The sequence below is a fragment of the Convolutriloba macropyga genome, chromosome 5 (assembly GCF_964194025.1).
Source record: "Convolutriloba macropyga chromosome 5, txConMacr16.3, whole genome shotgun sequence".
In the NCBI taxonomy this organism is placed as follows: domain Eukaryota; kingdom Metazoa; phylum Xenacoelomorpha; order Acoela; family Convolutidae; genus Convolutriloba; species Convolutriloba macropyga.
The window spans coordinates 47,643,915-47,665,299 of NC_134472.1; the positions used below are offsets into that span (position 1 = coordinate 47,643,915).

At 33.9% G+C, this 21,385-nt stretch overlaps 1 protein-coding gene across 2 annotated transcripts; it reads right to left on the reverse strand.

The window, feature by feature from the left end:
• Nucleotides 1-1,637: 1,637 nt before the first annotated feature.
• Nucleotides 1,638-13,745, reverse strand: LOC142340054 (uncharacterized). 2 transcript variants are annotated; one of them, XM_075390456.1, is made up of 4 exons: nt 13,257-13,745; nt 8,196-8,962; nt 5,531-5,701; nt 1,638-1,886 (listed from the first exon to the last, which is right to left on the reverse strand). In XM_075390456.1, exons 2-4 carry the CDS (start codon nt 8,314-8,316, stop codon nt 1,675-1,677), a joined length of 504 nt encoding a protein of 167 aa, XP_075246571.1. In that variant the 5' UTR covers nt 8,317-8,962; nt 13,257-13,745; the 3' UTR covers nt 1,638-1,674. The 2 variants fall into 2 exon arrangements, with proteins under 2 accessions (XP_075246571.1, XP_075246572.1); XM_075390457.1 differs by lacking the exons at nt 8,196-8,962; nt 13,257-13,745 and having other exon boundaries at nt 5,531-5,723.
• Between the last annotated feature and the right edge of the window lie 7,640 nt (nt 13,746-21,385).

Consider the following 21,385-nt stretch of genomic DNA (forward strand, 5'->3'; position numbering starts at 1 on the left):
AGACAGCAAGAAATAGCCTTTGAAAATGAAAAAAATTAGAATTTTTTCAAACTCAAAAATTGTCAAAACTGAATACTTTTACAAGTTGGGACCGAAAAATTGCAAACCCCCCCCCCCACGATTTTTGGAAGGTAAAACCTGAGGAGCCGAGGTTAAAGCACACAGATAGAGTAACCTCTAAGCCATTAATGGACCCAATGACAATTATTGCATCAGACCCACAATTGTGGCTATTAGCAATTATCTGGTGCAAAACTGGCATTCTTCGACATTGTGTCATTTATTGTTAAATTTCTTAAATTGTTTAAAAAAATCAAATACCGTACATTTGAGGTTCTTAGAGCTGCGTAATAACCAACCGTGCTTATGTCAACAAAAACAAATAGTGCAGTGATTTGACATTGACTATGTAAACATTGACCGAGATCACTTTCTTGATTAACCAATCAAAAACAGGTAGTAATGATGTTATAAATGATAAGGATTTGATTACTTACCTTAATCCAAATGTTTGAAAAGTGAAACCATATTGTATTCAGAACCATTAGAAATTGTTACCAAGAGCAGTTGGCACTCAGTTTAGACAAAAATTTGATTCTTTAGTCTTTTTGCTAAGTTTTCCGAGTTTTAAGTTAGTTGTGCTTACTTCACGAGAATTTAGTAACTTTACTAAAACAGGCTGAAACTTTGCAAACATCAACACAAGATTGAACATAGATTATCACTAATGATTTTTTCAAATTCGATCAACAAAATTCAAGCTACAGTCCTTTAATACGTCCGAATAACTAAATGTTTTGACAAGAATTTTAGTTAATCGAACCCTGTGACGAACCAGGCCGGCGTAAAGCTTGAGAGCCAGGATGTGATGTATCGGTTCCGCTAAGATTCTTGAGCAGCCGCGACACGGCGCGCTATATGAAACTTCTAATCAGTGATTTTCACTTTTAAACTGAAAGTTGAAACTTGAACACTGCTTTCCTAAGCAAAATATGTTTGATGGAAGCGTGTACCGCCAAGATTTGTGCGGCAGGTTAACTGCAGTATACTTCCTCATTTTAGTAATCATAGAATATTAAATCTAAAAATTGTGCAACTTTCACGATATATAAGCGCTTTCCGCGTTGAACGGAGATCGGCACCGGAAACCGCCAGCCAATTTAGTTTTAACTAGTTTTTTTGGTAACGGTAGATGCTCGTAATGGGCTGAGTAATTGTAATCTTTTCTTCATTATTTCATTCCAATAAATTTCGAAAACTTTAAGATTTATGTCATCCGTATTCAGAGATTGATGTTTTAAGCTCTCTAGGTATGATTTATAGATGATAAGGTTACATTTATTGCTATTCTTTTATGCAGATTATTTGCAGAAAAGAAAGTTTTCAAAAACATTTTTTCTGCAAATAGTTTCTTTTCTGCAAACTTTTTTATTAAAATTTTCAGTGTAGGGCCTTATAGCTGCACAAATTTATCAGACTGAGAACAACAATCCACACAAAATTGAATTTCAGAAAAAATTTCATCAGCTGATATGATTCAATAAGTGATATTTCAAATAAATAATGTTAAGATTCTTTATCAGGCCAACCAGGAAACTCTCAACGTTCTATTATCTAAGTTTTGATATCATTTAAATCGATTCAAATCTGAATGGGGGTGTGGGATTGTCCCTATTATGGCCCACAGTTGGCCATACTTTTAAAATGACTTGCCATATTGTCGACAATAGTCGGTTTTACAGGCTTGCCTCTCCATTTGTCAATTTTCAGCTGCTCTAGTTTCTTGCAGAGTTCACACGCAATTTCAACCCCTGCTCTTTCGTACGTGTATAGTTTCCTCCACTCCTGATATTTGTTCATCTCTTTCTCGTCTCTCAGTAGGCTATCTAAATATTGTGCTAATTGAGAGACATTGGAGAATTGGTTTACGTGGATGTACGATCCAGGCAGCAACTCCCTGTACGTTTCAGGCCAACCGTTCACAATTGGAATAGCTCCCACTGCAATCGAATTGACAAATTTTTCAGTCACATAATCGGAGCAGTTTGTATTCTCAAACGCAAAGTAGAATTTGCAATCTCTCATATATTTTTGAGCTTCATCGTAATAGCTTATGTACAGACCACTTACCGGTCCGTGATTGACTATATTTGGTTGCTTTTTTATGCAGCCTCTGTTATACGCATGACCCCAAATGTGGACTTTGCTGGATAAAAGCTCCATTAACGGATTTGCTAATTTAAACCTGTTGTTCCAAACCATTCCACAATTTGAGACCATCCAGCAGAAATCTTTCGATTTGTTTGTCTGTAAAGTTTTGTGCTCCGGTTGTGAAAAGATTTGATCCTGAGACTTTTTGTGGATATGGAATATCTTCTTCTGAAAGGTAGCACGTTTTGAAGGGAATACAGTCCAATTAAACAATGCGTTGAGAGTGGGATTTGCCTGGAGGCTTCGCCACGACCTATGATTCTTTGACGATTCCTCGGAGTAGGCAACCCAAATTTGGTCTCTTTTTCTTAAACTATGCAACATTTTGCCGTAAGCTTTTGAAATGTCTTCTCTATTTGATGAAATCGAAAAAGTTTCCTTTCTAAACGTATATCAATTAAGCTTTTGTGTTTCTTTCTTTTGATGTCCTATTCATTTGCAAACTAAATTTTCCTTAAGAAAATGGCAGAATATAATATGATTGTTCAATCGGAAGAACGGCGTACAATAGCACTAAATCAGATATACGATTCGAATTTTAAACAAACAGGTTTAGTATTTTTCAAAATTTCAAAACAAGTATATTGTTTTCTATTATGTACAGCTCTGTGAATGATGGTTGTGTTACCCACTAAAACGAAAACGTAAAAAAAAAATTTCCGACACAGAAAAATGTTCAAGTGAGATTGACTTGCTTTTTTTGCCATTGATCAACTATTATCTCTTTTTGCAGTGGTTATACAAGATTACAAATTTAACGAACTTTTTCATCCAAACTACGTTTCCTTGATGGTTTATACAAACAGTAAAAAAATGCAAGATCCGTACTATAATTGGGGAAAAAGTTTAATATCACCAGTTAATAACTTGTAGCATTGCAAAAGTTTAGAAAAGTATTGGAAACTTTTATTGCCATAGGAAATTTCAATTATATAAAAATAGGCTTCTTTTCTGTTTGCGCTGCCCGTAAGTTATGCATCCCCAATCACAGAGCATTTGTCTTTGCATGGTAAACCAATATACAAACATATGGCACGTGCGGCGGGGGGAGGGGTGCAATTAAAATGCACGCAGTAAGGTGCGGTTCATAAACGGAATAGATGCAGCAATGATGGAAACAGTCTCTAATTGCAACTCTTTTCTGGTGTAACTCTACGATTGCCAATCGCTAACTCAAGCACGATCTCCGGAGCAAGCCTTTTTGGTGTGCCTTGCGCTCTTTTTGGTCTCTCTCAGTTTCCTCAGCTTCTCTTCTGCAGTGAAGCAGTCTCACTTCTGCTGCTGCTACTGTAAGAGGAAAAGAAGAGGTGCAGCTACAAGATTGTTTTAGATTCCTTTCTTCTCCTGGATATAGTTGATGGGGAGATGCAGGGCCCCAAGTAAAGGCCCCCAAAATTCGCTTATTCTGATTTTGAATTAATCAGAGTCTTTTTATTTTTATCCAAATTTTCAAAATGCCTTAACTTTGACCAATCAGAAGCATTGTTATTAGAACTTCGTTTCCTTTATCTTGGTGATACCTATGGCATGAAGCATGAACTGGGAATTTTGGAGCCTTTCTTCAGAATTCTCTCCTGTTTGGTCCATGCATACAAGATTCAATGCCAACCACATATCCACATATCAAAAAATAATAATTTTAAAATGTCATCAATGTGTTTCTATTAACTGAGGGCTGAAAATTAGTATGTCGTCAAAAATATTGAAATCGTTTTCTTTATACCACTCTCTAATATCTGTGAATTGTTTCAATGCCAGTTTTTGGAACTGTATTCTTCCTAATACAGTTATGATCAAAACTTTGCGATCTTTTTTGTTTGTGACCCCCAGCTTAGTAGGCGCATACCAACCCTAAAACACATTTTCAAATTGCATATAGCAATAATTTGTTCACATATGTAACTGATGTAACTGATGTAACTGATAGAAATTTTATTGTAACCTAATCCTTTAGTCCAGCGCATAGAGCTTGACATGTAATCTTTCTTTGGTTATAAGCAATTGAGACTATGGAACAGTTATTTCAGATGTGAACTTCGACTTTTTTTTCTATCCTAAAGATATATGGCCACCTTTTTGAAAAAAAAAATGCTTCACTAACATTTGTTAAAGGGTTTGTACATTGCAAAGGGCTTGTTGTTTGCCCTTTAGTTCATTCAAATTTATGTAAAATGACTTTAGTTGGCTAAACTGCTATTAATCGACAGTCGGGGGACTTCAAATCAGAGGGGCTGCAGCCTTCAGTTTTTACAAGTGCAAAATATTCCAAAAAATAACTTGTGACCTGATATTGGAGAAATTTCCAGAAGAAAACGCTCAAACAAAAGTTTCGCATAAAAAAACGCCACCTCGATTATTCGTTCGAGAGTATTATCAGCTTGAGTTATGAAATAAATGCAGATTGACAAAATGTTTTTACCTTTCAATATTATTACATGTATCCTACTTAAGCCATCAAGGAGCGCATTTGGCTCAACAAGTGATGTACCAAACAAAGTGGGATACAGTTTTTATAATAAAGATTTGTCTTCTGTTCAAAAGTGTTGGTTTTAAAATTAACTGAGCCCAATAGCTTCAATTCGTCATTTCTTATAGTATATTAAATAGATGAACCAAATTGATCTCTGGGATAAAAGCCGCAAACAAGGAAAAAATCTTTTGTTTATCGTTCAAAAATACTGCTTTACTGCAAAATTGGAACAATTACGAAAAAATTTAACTTTCACACAAATTTTAAAGCTAATTGTGCTTTCTGGAAAGATATAATTCAAGAGGCAACTTTGTAAACTGCAGAATTTGAGTTGAGAGCAAACAAATTTTCAGGATAGTTTTAAACTCAACCTACGCAAATTTGCTTTTTTAAAATAAGATTTGGTCGGGAACACGTGTTATTATCCTAATCGCCTTATTATTCCAAACTATTACCAGTATGTAATCTATGTATCGCTGAAAAATTTTCTCGTGAAAATTCAGTTCATTCTTCATCTTCACATCCCGTTTGAGCGCAATTTTAAATGAAGTTTTTACACGTCACAGGGGTAAAAAAAAATGTATCGCTAGAAGGATGTCTGCCATACAATCAATATATTAAGAGTCAAACATGAGTGACTTCAGAAGCAGAAAACTTATGTTTTTTCTTTCTCAAATTATTTGGATACTTGTTTGCTTATGGAAGGAAACATTTTCCTGAATCGATTCATTCCTTCGTTGCAAACGACAATAGCATCCATGGAGTTGATCAGTTTGGCATTGACATCATGATTATCTTTCTGGTTAAAGAAACAGTCAAACTGCAGATTACACTGTTGTCTGTAGTTACCCTCAAACATCACATCTCTCAATCCATCGTGAACAGCTTTGTGAAAAGGGTACACCAACACACTCACGTTAAACTTTGTCATTTCCTCTAATGTTGTTTGGTTACGTAGATCATGTTCATCAAACATCAATGATAAGTTGAACAAAGTTCTATGTTTGTAAATTGGTTCTTCTGAAACAGTGCACAAGTATAAGATCTTGCTACATCATAACGTTGCAAATAGAACACTTTTTTGAGTACCTTTACTTAAAATATCAATATGTTTCACGAACAAGTTGTAAGATTACAGTTGTAACTGTGTGTGTGAACAACAGTGGCAGTGATCGAAACTAATTCATAGTTCCTCCAAAATTGCAAGCATCAACAAAATTGTCTCATCGACTCTTTAGGGGGAACGGCAAAAGAGTTCATCAAGAACATTGGGTCAGTAAAAAAAATTTAAATAGATTTCATATAACAATACTTTGGTCATTTGTATTACTGTATGAACCTTGTTGTAATTTATTTCCTTAGTCAAGCAAATAGGTCGTGACTAGTTATCTTGCTTTGTCAATAAGCATTTGAGGCTATGCAATAGTATCGTTCAACCATAATATCGTAACAAACTGTATGTTGTATTAATAGAAAAACTTAGCATGAAGGTTTATACAATTTTGCTTTTTTTACCCAGTTGTTTTTCTTTATATTTTCAGAAAAGTTGATTGTTTTCCTTAACTGTTGGCCAAATTGCTCCTATTTTTGGAAAATTTATCTTTTTCACGATATTTTTTCTTGTAGCATCTAGAAACATACCCGGTCTTTTTCAAAACAGTAACTATATCTGAAATAGTTCATGTCTATTAAACACTTCACAATTTGATCTATTTTTGGTGCATTTTTGTTTTTCACTAATCAACATTTCAACTTTTGGCATCAGCCCCAAATTTGGTCATTTTCTGCTAATGCAATAGACTTTTTTAAAACATTTTTTAAAATTTGGCTCAGTGATTAAAATTATTTTCGGTCATAGAGAAAAGTAACTAAAGGAGAAAAATTTTGTTGATTGTTTTTCGGGATGTCATTGAGATCAGAATTGTCGAAACTAGTGTACCTCTGGCAAAAATATTGATCCCGAGCAAAAAAACAAGTTCTCTGAACGACTATACCGATAACGAACTACCAATTTTTCGAATTTTTGGCCAAATCAGTTTTGAGTTTACCAAACTTTGCCAATAATTTTCAAGATAAATTTTTGAATCAGAGCTACGCGAATTTCATTGATTATTGTGTTTTTCTTTTGCAGAGTAGTCGAGCTTCATAATTTGATTAGAGTTGATCTTCTTTTTGCATTTGCGGCAGTTTTTTGCATTGTTCTAAAGTTAATTTTGCACCGTCTTTTCAATTTCCTGATTTACGTGCTGCCAGAGATTTAAATTCAGCAGTTTTTGGTTCTTAATTTTTGATTTTGTAAAGAAAGATGTCGAAGCTTTTCAAATTTCCTCCTAAAACTGTCAAACATACATCTTCATTTTTGGCAAGGTTTAGTTTTATTTGTTAACAAACGTCAGTGTCATTCAAGATATTTAAAGAACTTTTGTTGCTAAGCAAAAACAAAGAGCGTTAACAGGTAGTCATTTATGAGTCGAATTACTTCTTGAAATAAAAGCATTTGCTGCTCTTGCAGAAAAACCGTACAAAATAACCATTTTATTGAATAAGGTTTGAGCTAACTGTGCTTTTCTGTTTGATCACCAATGTGGAGAAATTACATGACCTAAAAAATCTTCAATGTCTGAATGTTTGAGTTATTGGTCTCAAAATTGAGATTTTTGTTTCAGAAAAATGGTGGGAGAAACTTTTCCGGCTAGCTAAGAAATCTGGGTACCCTCCTTGGTCCAGCATGCAAATCAAACGGCCTCTTCTCCAGAAAAGTTGGCTTCTCGAAAATGTGTGAAACTTAGATATTGATTGACAATTTTCGAAAATATATATACCTTATTTTCAGATAATAATTGCACAAAGTTTGTTTTCAGTGATCTATAGTGGTAAATACAATTTTTTGAGTATCCGACTGAGGTAGAAACGCTAACAACTAAAAAAGTGTTTTTGTGTTTTTGCTTATATATGACTTTACTGCCATAAAACATAATTGCAATTAAATGAATTAGAATTTTTGTCTGTTTGAATCTGTGAGCCATAGTTTATCAAATCATCATTTATTTTCGGATTATTTAACAAAATTAATTAAGGCAGAAAATTTTGTCACGAAATCACGCAAGCTGAAAGGGCTATTTCAGAATCGAGTAAAGATTGAATGAAATAATTTTCTTCTGACGAAAAAGTGATTTCCTTGTTGAAAATAAAAAAAAAACGAGTCAATTAATTAATGCCATACTGATTTTGAGAAAAGTCTGCATGACTTATCCAATTTGCTGGTTTTTGATAGAAAGTAATTCTTGCCGACTTGATAAGAAGAAATACGACAAAAATAAAATGGATAACAGATTAATTCGGGAACCCATTTTCCTCTGCGCATGCAAAAATAGGTTCTTCTGGTTTTTAGTTTTCCTCAATTGCAACGTTGATTACCATGGACTCTTCAAACTGATTATACCCTGCATGCTTCTCATCATGTAAAATTCAAACAGCCTGTAAATCTGATAGCCATCAAAACCGATTTACTTACCGAATTTATATAGTAGTAGAGTAATACAGCTAAATAAGGCAAGTAAAAAGAAAGTAAACAATTTGTATTTCATAATTGCACAATTTTTTGGGTAATTATTTAATTCGAAATTTATACGCATTGGGAGGAAAAAGTTGAAAGCATCAGGATATTGAAAAAAGTGAAGGATTTAATATTATTGGTTACGTTTTATTTCGTCAGCTGTTTTTGGTCTTCAACTAAACCAGGTTATATTGAGATAAAAGGCTAGTAATTTGAAATGCGGCAAACTAATTCATTTTTTATTAGCTTGAATTCAATTTCAAAATTTGTGAAAGACGAAGCTAATAAGAGAACAATCCGGCTAAGATGAGCCAAAACTGAGATCCGTTTTAATTTGGCTCCTCTGTATAGGTCTCAATATGATAATTTCGGGAACACAACGCTTAAAACAAATTTCAATTTGTTCTCATATACAAACTGTATTGTAATATATAAGGATTAAATCGATCTACTCAAAAACATACAAATTAAATAAGGTTGTTTCGACTCGGAGTCCTCGATGACGATAACAACCTTGTGGAATTATTCGTACTGGCGGGAAGCAAGCAAGCTGGGATCTATTCTGTTTAGGCCCACCACAGTGTTTTTGTGACCCCAGAAAACATTTCCAAGTGCCCTTGAGTTGTAACAATTATATGCACACTAAGCTGGGGGGGGGATAGATCGACAAGATAACTGTAAGATTGTGTAAGATAACTGACAATTAAGAATCAAGTTTTCCGATTCTTTTAATTCTCAACTTTTTATATTTGGCATTCTGCAGATAAACAGAGAGAAACAGCAATTCGATCACAAAGTTGCATGAAAAGAGAACTTTGACAGATGGTAATTAAGTTTAGTTACCAAAAATCGTTTCAAAAAATCAAGGAGAAAATGGGCTATTTAACCAAAATACGTACGAGTGCAGCAACAGGGTGCTTTGACGTACGTATGGCGTAATCAACTATACAGCACGGTTTTTTATTACCAAATTTTTTCGATAGCACAGAGTTGAAAAACTTTTTGGTCAGGAAGGAGTTCGCTGTAAGGACAATGCCTGGGAGGACAATTGGGCGAGAGTTCAAGTTTGCTTCACTTTCAGCAAGTATTGTCTGGAGTAAATTTAGTGACATTTGTAAGGAGTCCCGAATAATAAAAAAAGGATTTTATTGCTTGATGCGGCAATAAACGTTCATCATGCTTTCATTACGAAGATCGAAGAAACATTTTTCAAGATGGATTTTTCATGTCAAAAGTCGTTCTTTCTTAATCAGTTGCCAAAGAAACAGAGGAGTAAAATAAATGTTGCCCAGGATCAGGTCCACGACCCAAGACAGGTATTGCCCAGACCGACTTGTGTAGTGGACAGGGGGTTCCACGTCGACTATACCCAAAAATAGGTATTGGCCTGACCGAACAGACTTTGGCCACCCTCGGTCAGACCAAACAGATTTTGCCCACCATTGGTCAGACTGATGAGACTTTGTCCCGACCATCGGCCGGGCCGAACAAATCCTAGGCCAGACCGTCGTCTAGACAATTAACCAGACGGATCAGAACCTATGCCAGACCATTGGCTAGATCTACTTGAACGTTTAGAAGTATCCAATAAAATTTATGATTTTTTCTTTTCTTTTTTTGAACGAGAAAAGAATATGAGATGTAAAAAAAACCTTAAGAAAAACTGTCAATTTAAGACCAATGATAATTTCTTTTTGTTTTTTGTACGAGAAAAGAACACGGAAATTTAAAAAAGGAATCAGTTACGAAAAACCGTCGATTTAAAGACCAGTGCGAATTTCGTTTTGTTTTTTGAACCAGAAAAATCACGAGATTTAAAGAATATAGTTAAGACAAACTGTTGATTTAAAAACCAGTGAGAATTTCCTTTTGTTTTTTGAAAATCGAAAAAACATGGGATTTTTAAAAAGCAATTAGTTAACAGAAACTGTTGGTTTAAAGTCAAGTTTGAATTTCCGAAACTAGATTGATGAAGTAGTCTTATCATCTAGAAGTAGAAAATTAGGCTACTTCGTCAAACTAATTTCGGAAGATACATATTGCAGAGGACCGGGTTTTTTTAGTTGGACCTCTAGGCCTTGAATATGGGTTTCACGCAGACCAAACTAATCCAAATGTGGGTGTTTGCCGGAACAAAGAGAGGAAATTTTGATATTGGCTAGACCAAAGAAACCGAAACGTGGGTAATGGCCAGACCGAACAGACCAAGAAATGCCATTGGCCAGACGCATTTCAAGACCCAAATATATTGCAAACAATTGAGTTGGGTTACTTTGGACCCCCCCCCCCCCATTCCCCCATGGCTGCGACCCAAATTGCTCTAGCCAATATCTGTCTTGGGTTCGACATTTGTAAGGAGTCCGAATAATAAAAAAAGGATTTTATTGCTTGATGCGGCAATAAACGTTCATCATACTTTCATTACGAAGATCGAAGAAACATTTTTCAAGATGGATTTTTCATGTCAAAAGTCGTTCTTTCTTAATCAGTTGCCAAAGAAACAGAGGAGTAAAATAAATGTTGCCCAGGATCAGGTCCACGACCCAAGACAGGTATTGCCCAGACCGAATTGTGTAGTGGACAGGGGGTTCCACGTCGACTATACACAAAATAGGTATTGGCCTGACCGAACAGACTTTGGCCACCCTCGGTCAGACCAAACAGATTTTGCCCACCATTGGTCAGACTGATGAGACTTTGTCCCGACCATCGGCCGGGCCGAACAAATCCTAGGCCAGACCGTCGTCTAGACAATTAACCAGACGGATCAGAACCTATGCCAGACCATTGGCTAGATCTACTTGAACGTTTAGAAGTATCCAATAAAATTTATGATTTATTCTTTTCTTTTTTTGAACGAGAAAAGAATATGAGATGTAAAAAAAAACCTTAAGAAAAACTGTCAATTTAAGACCAATGATAATTTCTTTTTGTTTTTTGAACGAGAAAAGAACACGGAAATTTAAAAAAGGAATCAGTTACGAAAAACTGTTGATTTAAAGACCAGTGCGAATTTCGTTTTGTTTTTTGAACCAGAAAAATCACGAGATTTAAAGAATATAGTTAAGACAAACTGTTGATTTAAAAACCAGTGAGAATTTCCTTTTGTTTTTTGAAAATAGAAAAAACATGGGATTTTTAATAAGCAATTAGTTAACAGAAACTGTTGGTTTAAAGATAAGTGTGAATTTCCGAAACTAGATTGATGAAGTAGTCTTATCATCTAGAAGTAGAAAATTAGGCTACTTCGTCAAACTAATTTCGGAAGATACATATTGCAGAGGACCGGGTTTTTTTAGTTGGACCTCTAGGCATTGAATATGGATTTCACCCAGACCAAACTAATCCAAATGTGGGTGTTTTCCGGAACAAAGAGAGGAAATTTTGATATTGGCTAGACCAAAGAAACCGAAACGTGGGTAATGGCCAGACCGAACAGACCAAGAAATGCCATTGGCCAGACGCATTTCGCGACCCAAATATATTGCAAACAATTGAGTTGGGTTACTTTGGACCCCCCCCCCCATTCCCCCATGGCTGCGACCCAAATTGCTCTAGCCAATATCTGTCTTGGGTTGCTGACCTCAACCTGGGTGACAGAATGGTATTGCATCGTTTTTGTTTTGCAGCAACCAACTGGTAGGTGATCAATTGATTTTCGATTGTTTTGCAAGCGTCGAATTTTCTCTACAGAATGCATCTGATTATAATCTTGGAGCACACTTTCATTTTCAAAAACAAAACCATTTTGATTGATCTCACAGACTAAAGACCCAATTTAATGCAAATACTGAGCGCCCGATTTTCGACAGCATTTTAAAGCTAAAAAAGTTGATATTGCAGACCCATTGTTTGCCTTTTTATAAACAAAATATTAAATTTTGTTTCTTTCAAATGCTATAAAATTTGCAGACAAAAAAAATTGGACAACTTTTTGCGAAATTTTCCCGAATTACCAAGCATATTGCATGCACCTAACCGCAGGAGTTATTATAGTAACAGTGCAGATAGTGACTATTACAGTTCTTTGGGCAGTGATTTGCTCATTATTTATTTTTGTTCAATTGTTAACAAAAATTTTTTCTTTCTCAGTTTTGTAATCTAATTTTTTAAATTTTTTTTAACCTATACATTTGTTGGTTCCTGAAATACCTTTAAGACTCAATTAACTAAATACGTTTTTTGATTCATCAATTGTGACGATTGGTGATATTTAAAGAGGAATTATATCACATTTTTGTTCTCGGGCGTAACTGGCATCTTTTAACTGAAGCATCTACTTCCACCATTGTCTAGAGTATGGAAAAAATCCTCAGTGCTCTGGAAAATTTTTCTAATTTCAAGTTTAGTTAGTTGCTACTACTCTTTTATTCCTGTCAATTTTCATCTTGATCAAAATGGGATAGAGTCCAATATAATAGCCTTGCAATACAATAAGTGTTTCAATAAATAGTTTCATTAATTTCTAGCCATTGATTGAACAAAAACACGTTTTAAATGTAAATTAAGGTTCTAGCTATCTCAACAACAGATAACTGCAAAACTTCTCAACAGTATCAAAAGATTGCCAGTACAGCTTCATCTAAAACCACTTAATTGTCAATAGAAGAAAAGCTAAGTTGATACTCTCAAATAAAAGAAAATTTTCCAACAAAATAAACAACCAAACTGTTGCTTCATGAATGTTCAATTTTACACAATACCGTAAAAAATGAAGACAAAGGCCTTAAAAGAACGGCTGCTTAGCATTTCCCTAAATATACGCTTATTTGATAGAATGAAAAAAAAGTTCAAAAATTATACTTAACCAATTTTGTGTGACCAAATATTAAATGGTATTGGAGAGCTATAACATGTTTTGGGTCCTTGATCATATAGCTTTGTATTTGAAAGCGAATCAATTTTTTTCACTGAATCGAACATTGGATCGGTAAATTTTATAATTTTGATTAGTTAAGATATTGCTGATCGCTATCGTGCTTCTTGTAAGGCAGGACTTAGCTCAATAAGCTGACCTACTTTTATCGATTAACAACCGCCTCACACTTTTTTGGGGGTAGGGAGGCTCAGTGGTGATTGGTTGCAAATAAAGGAACAATTGCAATCAAATATTGCTAGATTCACACATAAATGCAAAATTACCTTCAGCGATAGCCAACAAATTCAATAAACTTTAGATTGTTATTGTGTCTTCTGTGAATCAAATTTCTTTGAAAAATCCATTTCAAAAATGTGATAAAAGTAATAGTTATTATCTTGTTTCTTGCACTGAAAATAATGAAACAAACCAGCGATCGACTGTTTAACTATGCCTGTTTGATTATAAACATCTTTCGCATCAGTCTTAAGAAGGCGCTCGTTCTTTTTCACAGCCGATATTTAGCTGACAATGTTTCAAAATAAACCACCGTTCATCGGTGTGACTGAATACTGACTATGCTAGTTCAAATCTCCTTACTAAAGCTACATAGCTCACTCCATCAATTCAAATTTGAAAGGGCTCTAATTAACAATTATTTTGTGTTCAATTCTAGTATTTTCAGGATCTGAATTATTCTGCAAATTTAGCCATTTGTGATGTAGGTTTCCACTTTTTGCATCTTAATGCATCTCTGGCTGACATCATAACTCAAAAAGTTATAAAATCATAATTTCTTATTACAGCGTCCCTGAAATTTTGTAGTCCAACAAGAGCTTCCATAAAATGAAGATTAAAGAAGGTTTTATATTTCACATAGTCCTAAAAAACAAAATCTCTCAAAAAACAACAAAAATTAAATATGACAACCTTAAAATGAATGCCAATAAGCTTCAAACAATTAGAGACCGAAAACGAAACAGAAGCATTTGAGTGACCAAGCTTTTATGGGAGGGTTGTAGTTAACTTCCCACAAAAAAAAAACAGTTTTTATCGACAACTGGGAACTTAAGAAAGTCAATTTCTTTGAAAGTATGTGCTTCTGAAGTTAAATGGAATCTAGTTCTTTACCAGCAACCGGGTTCATCATATAATGGAGAAGTGGTATTCCGAGACCTTCTATATGTAGGAAACAATTTAAAGGGTTGTAGAACGATCGTTACGAAAAAAAAGCATAGCTTACAATCCAATAGTGTAAAAATTAGTTGATCAAAACATTTCATAATTTTTATTTTGCAAATTTACAGCTTTCCAGGAAAGAATAACAACCGAAAAACTGATGAATAAATGCTGGACATTACTTCAGCAGATTTAGGTGAAGAAGTCATATAGCAATTTATGCCATTTTTGCTTAGTATCTTTTTCTAATCGACCCTCAACCTACATAAAAAAAACAAACGTCTTCAAAAACCAAACATGACCCTTTTCAATTAACACGTTAGGTTAAACCAGAGCCCATTCTATTTTATTAACCGTTCATTCTATCGCCCATGGATGCTGCAACGTGCTTCTTGGGTTTTTTCATCTATCTGATTCAATTGATTTATGAGCAACTTCTTTCAAAAGGCAAAGAGTTAAAAAACATTTTCATTTACGTTTCCAGATTGAAATTGGCATAACCGAAATCGCGCAAAATAAATTCTGATTGAAGAAATCTAATTCGTTCGCGCGATAGATTCTCCTAATCTTTGATGCAGGAGAAAACAATGATCTACAAAAAGCGCAGAGCACTGAGAAACACAAAAAATCAATCAAATAGCAAAAATATCAATTTGAACGAGCTATTAACGGAATGCGAGGCAGCTATCAATGCTGAAACTAAACGACGCGACTTAATTACCAGCACAAACAACTGAGTGGTTTCGGTGCTAGTAGACAATGGTAGAGGAAAAAACGAATTCGTCAGAGTTACGGAAATTGACGAGCTGGATAATCTGAATGTTATCAAACGAAAAAGAAACAATTTTGACAACGAAGACGAATTTTTCCCTTCTGCAAAGAAAAAAACAATCGCAAAGCTAAAAACAAACGGTCTGGCGCAAGTCTAAAGATTATAACTGATACTTGAAATTGAACTCAATTATTTCTTTTGTTTCGTATTTACTTGCTTAACTTATTGTTAAAACAAATGTTATACTTTGTTGATGTAGACTGGAAATAACTAAGAGCTGTTTCCTGCCAACAAGAAATAGGGGGAAATGCACTAGTTTTTGGTACATTGTTCCTTCAGAATCTTTTCTCATTTTTTTGAAACATTGCCTCATGAAGAAACAAAAATGGGTGAAGAAGAATAACATAAAAAGAAAAAAACTTTCATTTTGATACTCCGCTCGTGATTTCCGCGAGCAAGTTTCAAGCTGACTGTGATTTCCGCAGTCATCTAGTTTGAGATGGATTGTTCAACAAGAGTATTGAGATGGATTGTGATTTCCGCGGAACATTATTATTTATACTGCATATTGAAAGTAGCAACTAAAAAAACGAACTTTCACTCAAGGATTAAGTTCATTCATACATAAGGGAGTGCAATTTATAACATTCTTTGCTTCAAATATTTCAAAATGATTGAAAACAAAAATATGAATTAATTTTTTTTATTATTTTCTATTAACACAAATTGTTATTGATTTCATTAGTCAAAGCTGATTGCTCAGATTGTGTAGATGAACTTTTCTCTCATGGTCGTCATAGACAAAATGTTAATGGGCAAAACCAAGCAGGTTATCATGCTACAGAACATACGTTCACTAACGAAAATTTTTGATGAACTCACTTTGGAAATTGGGTCTCTGAAAGAAAAACCTATAGCTATCTGCCTAACAGGCTTAAAGATAAGTTACCATCAAAAATTTTTCACATAGATGATTATGATGAATTGGTTACAAGCAACAGGTAAAAAAGTGGTGGAGATGTTGCAATTTTTGTACAAAAAAAATTTAATGTTAAAATACGTGGGTCTCTAAACCTGAATAATATACAAGCGGTTAGTGTTTACTTCAGTATTGGAAGAAAAAAGTTATCAATGACTTGTGTTTATAAACCACCTAATGCCACCACGATTGCTATTCTTGATTTTCTTAGTACCTACTTCGAACAACAGATTAGCTATCCGCAAAGCCTTCATGTGCTGTGCGGTGACTTTAATGTGAATTTTCTATATAAAGGGAACAAACAATCATATTTAAGAGAACTGACCCAAACATTTGACCTAAAATTGGTAAGTGAGAAACTCATTACACGAGAAACAAAAAATTCAAGTTCTTATATTGACCTGTTCTTTGCAGATTTTGAATCAGAGGTTACCAGGCAAAGAACAAAAATAACTGATCACTATTCGCTTTTCCTTAAATTGAAGAATAAAACAAACTTAGAAACAGAATATAAATTTTTTCATTCAAGAAATTGGATAAAACTAGAAAATCCTTCTCTACAGGAAAAAATTAGTTTCATTCTATGGCATTGATTAAAACAAATTGATCTTACCGAAAAAAAAATTAATGATAAATTCAAATGTTCACAAAGAATCGTGCAAGAAGCTTTAGATCCCTATTTACCTAAGAAAACAAGAAAACATGCGCAGAAGATCTGGATCGACAACGAAATCAAAAACAGTGCCGCATAGAAAAAAGGTTGTGGAAGAAAGCACTCAAAGTTCAATCAGTATCGGCCATTAAGGAATATAAACAAAAGTGCAGGAAGGTAAAAACTTTGATAAAACACAAAATGAAGACTTTTTATCAAAATCAAATTGAAAAGGGTGCAGCAAACTCAAAAGGAAACTATTTAAAGTTTATGGTGACATAACAGGCAGAAAAATTGAAAATCGTGGAAAAATACCATCTCAAGAAGAAGTCAACCATTTAAATGATTTTTTTACATCAATCGGAAGGAAAATGAATGCACATTTACCAACAATACCATTTCAAAAAACAACCGATAAAGCAGAACATTCTATGTTTCTTGCTGATATTACAGACAAGGAAGTTTTTGATGTCATAAATAATGCTCCGAATAAATACAGTGAGGACTGTTATGACCTCAATTACTACTGCATCAAGAAGTTTTCTAACGTCCTGAGTCATTTTCTCTCAAAATGGTTCAATGAATGTTTCAATCTTGGCGTTTTCCCTGATTGTCTTAAAATTGCAAAAGTTTTCCCACTTCACAAATCTGGAGATAAGAGTATAATATCAAATTTTAGGCCCATTTCTTTATTACCAACGATAGCAAAGATCTTCGAGAAATTGCTTCAGAGAAGAATGATCTGTTTTAGTTAAATTTAATCTGCTCTCAAGCCGCCAGTTTGGTTTCAGGGCCAAAAGAACTACAGCTGACGCTGTTTTGTTTCTAATTGAACTCTTGCGACAAAAATTATCTGATAAATCCGTTATGTCTGTTTGCACATTCCTGGATCTCAAAGAAGTTTTTGATACGGTAGACCATAAAGTACTATTATGCAAGTGCTATCATATTGGTTTGAGAGGTCAAGTTTTCAATATACTTAAATCATACAACTAACCGCTCTCAGTTTGTTCAAGTTGCAGAGGCTGTTTCAAGTACTGCTTTTGTTTATATTGGAGTTCCCCAGGGATCGGTACTCGGTGTTCTGCTTTTCATAACATACGTGAATGATTTGAGCAATATGCAATATGTTGACAATTTAACTAATCTTGAATCTAACATCATACTTTTTGCAGATGACGCAGTGATTGAAACTTCAGCCAGAGCCGAAGAGGTTGTGATGAAACACAAAACTCAATTACCAAAATGTAATCAGTGGTTAACTAAAAATAAATTAGCAATCAGTGCTGAGAAAACAAACTCAATGTTTTTTGGGAAAATTAAAACTTAGTCCAAGAAAGAACAGATTAACATCGATAAAGAAAGAATTGAAAACGTTGACTCAATACGTTAAGATTCAAAAAATGTTGAATTTGTTGGTTTTTCTTGAACCTTCCTTTGTAAATACGGTTTTAAAAATGACAAATCAGCAAATAAAACATTTAAGCCATATGTTTTTAAGAAAATACATAATTGACAACCAAGATTTTTCAAGTTATTTATTTTAAGTACGTCTAATTGTAGCCCTCTGCACTCAATTATCGGTTTATTTATTTATTTATTTATTTTGTTTTAACCATTCATGATTTATAGTTCAATTACTATACCAATTTTGGTTCCTAATCAACAGTTCTTTGATATTCCTACATTGTGAGGCACCTGAAAACGGATCAACTGATGATCTAATGGTGTTCTTTTTTTTCTGTTGAACTTCATTGTACATATATTTTGTGCACAGTAAATAAACTTCTTTTGTTAAAGTTCTTTTGCTCGATAACAGAAGATGAACATTTTTTTAAATTATATTATATTATTATTATGCAGTTATTTCATTAAACGGACGGTCTAGGACAAAATGTTCCCATAAAACCAAACAAGAGCTTTTAACATGAAGCTTTTAAATTTGGACCTTTCGAAAATAGTTGTTAACATTCAAGTTTAATAGAAACTTCATTTGATCAGACATTTGACGTTAGTTTTGATGTTTGTTAATGTGATGCTTATTTAAAGACATCTGTTTAGTTATTGTTTTGGCTGGCTTGCAGCCCACATTGTCACCATAATCTAAACTTGATCAAATTATTACTATTTTTGTGCAGCTATTTCTGGTATTGTTCTCATAAAAACCTCCTCATGGTGTCGGAACAAAAACACCAGTTTAGTTGTTTAAAAAATTTCTCTTTAACGTTTACTTTAGAGAAACCAAATCCGAACAATTTCACACATAGGTGAACTAGTAGTTTAATATCTATCTTATCAACTGCAGGGCCTGTTTAATCCTTGCGGGATGGTGCGTGAATATTAAAAACTCACTGTGCAGCCGTTATAAACGGAATCTGTGTAACTTTGATTTAAAAAACAGACAGATTACGCATAATTTATGAAAAGCTTGATGAGATATCTTACCACGATTTGTATGAAAGTTACCTGACCTTCCAGATCAGTAAATATGTCTTGTATCGAGTGACGAACATTTTTGCTTCCAAACAGTAAAAAATCCTCAATTTATTGTTTGAAGACAAGCATATCTCCCATTGATACTTTTTGAATGTTGGTAATTACACTGAAAGACAATCAATTCAGATTCATTTGCAAATTCACCTTATGAAACATACATAGAAAATTTTTATTCGTCAATCCTTCAAAAATATACCTGAACTGGGTGAAAACTACGAAACTGAGTTTTGTCTTTCCGTTATTCCAATGATTTCAAATGTGTGAGCGACACTTCATCATTTAGGTGTAATTTCTTGATTCGGGATAGTTTTATGAGTTTCTGAAATATCCTTTTCACATTTGGTTGACGTTGACTTTGAGAGACTTTGACGTTGACTTTGACGTTGACCACACTCCTAACTTTGAGAGATTCATTAATGGACATTTTCAAGGATTACTCTGAAGCGTTCAATTACATATCAGAAGACATAACTTCTAAAGAATTGGAAGTGTGTCGACGATCAAGCAATGCTGATATACTGATTTTTTTCTGCTTCGATAGCTACAAATGTTTCTGAACTAGCAGTTTTGGAGCCCTTGTTAATTTTGTTATATATCGATTGCATGATTCAGCGATTGCATGATTCAGCAAGCTTAAAACTGTGGAACAAAAATTTGATCATGCAGAAAATATTATGAGATATTGCAGCAAGTTCATATACAACAAGATATACTGCAGGCAGCGCTCTAAATCAAATAAGTGATTGTTTTAAAACTTTGAATTTTTTTGCTGAAACTATGTAAAAAAAACTCATTTGAATGGAAACTTTTAAGCAGTAAAATGAACTGAGCAGCTGTTAAAACATGAAGCAAGCCAAACAAGTTTACAAACGCTTCCAAAAAAGAATTGACTTCATTGCGTGGCCAGTGTTCAAGAAATCGAAGATGCATACTCGACCCCGTGTTTTAAGATTAGAGTTGTAAGCAAGTGCGCTGGAACGAGTGACTCTAGGCTAAATAAGTTAAATTTCTTTCAAAGTTCGTTATCTGTGCCCCAACTCCAAAATTATCGAAAGTAACAGCAGAATGCTATTTTCATTCCGATATTAGCATGATGTCCTTTGTATAATTACTCTGCGACCAACAAATGAATATCTTCCTTCCGGAAGATGAAGCTTAGAGAGGAGAAGCTCAAAACAAGCAGCATCACAACTACAACACCCTATCATACCGCCACCGCAAAACACAAACCAATAATTTTAATGGAAATTAGTTGAAAAACTAATGTATCTACAGAATTTCAAGATATTTGTGAAGTTGATGAAGATCTAAATTATATTATTATTGTCATTTATGCTTGATGTATCTGGCCAACTTCCTTGAAAGAGAAATTTGAAGGGTAATTTTGTGAACTTGACCAAATTGAATTCAAAGCACATCAGAATTGCATTATACTGGTTAATAACGGTAAAAATCAAAGATATCAAAATTGCTAACGGGTACAATATCAAAGAGACTAAATGGCACTAAATCAATTTAATAAATGGCACTCAAACAAAAGTTTTATTTGGCACTTAAAATGTTTAAAATTTGACCAATAACAAGAACAACTATAACTATTGAACTCGAAAATTTAACTAATTAATCTTAATCCTATACTAATTATTATTCCTTACTGTACAAACATAGTTCATTTTATACTATCTCTATTGGGAACGAAGCAACATTTAATTTCACAGCCTCAAAATAGTGAAAACGGGTCGCGATTATTTCTGTTATCCTTATTTACAGGTGACAAAATTTAAGCCCAAGCCCTTTCCATGACACAAGTAACTTATTTGCACGTTTTGCTTACCTAAATTCCACTGTTGAAATTACAAATAAATAGTGAAAAGTGGGGACATGTTTTGTTCACCCGAGTCCACAAAATGTCAAATTGATTGAAAAATGCCTTTTAATACTGAATATGCTTCTGAATATTGGCCACGTAATGCTCTACAATGAGCTAAGATAATCAAAATATAGTAGGCAAATCTCAACCAAATGGTATAACAGCATCAGCTACAAGAGTTTATGAATTTTACCCAACAAAATTCATATTTTGGTGTTTTCAAAAATTAATTTGTTATATTATAAAGCATGGTGCCCTTTAAAGTTTAGTTTTGTAATTTTTTATCTGCTTCGACTTTTATGCTTAGGGTTATAGATATTACTATACCCGTTCAGAAACAAA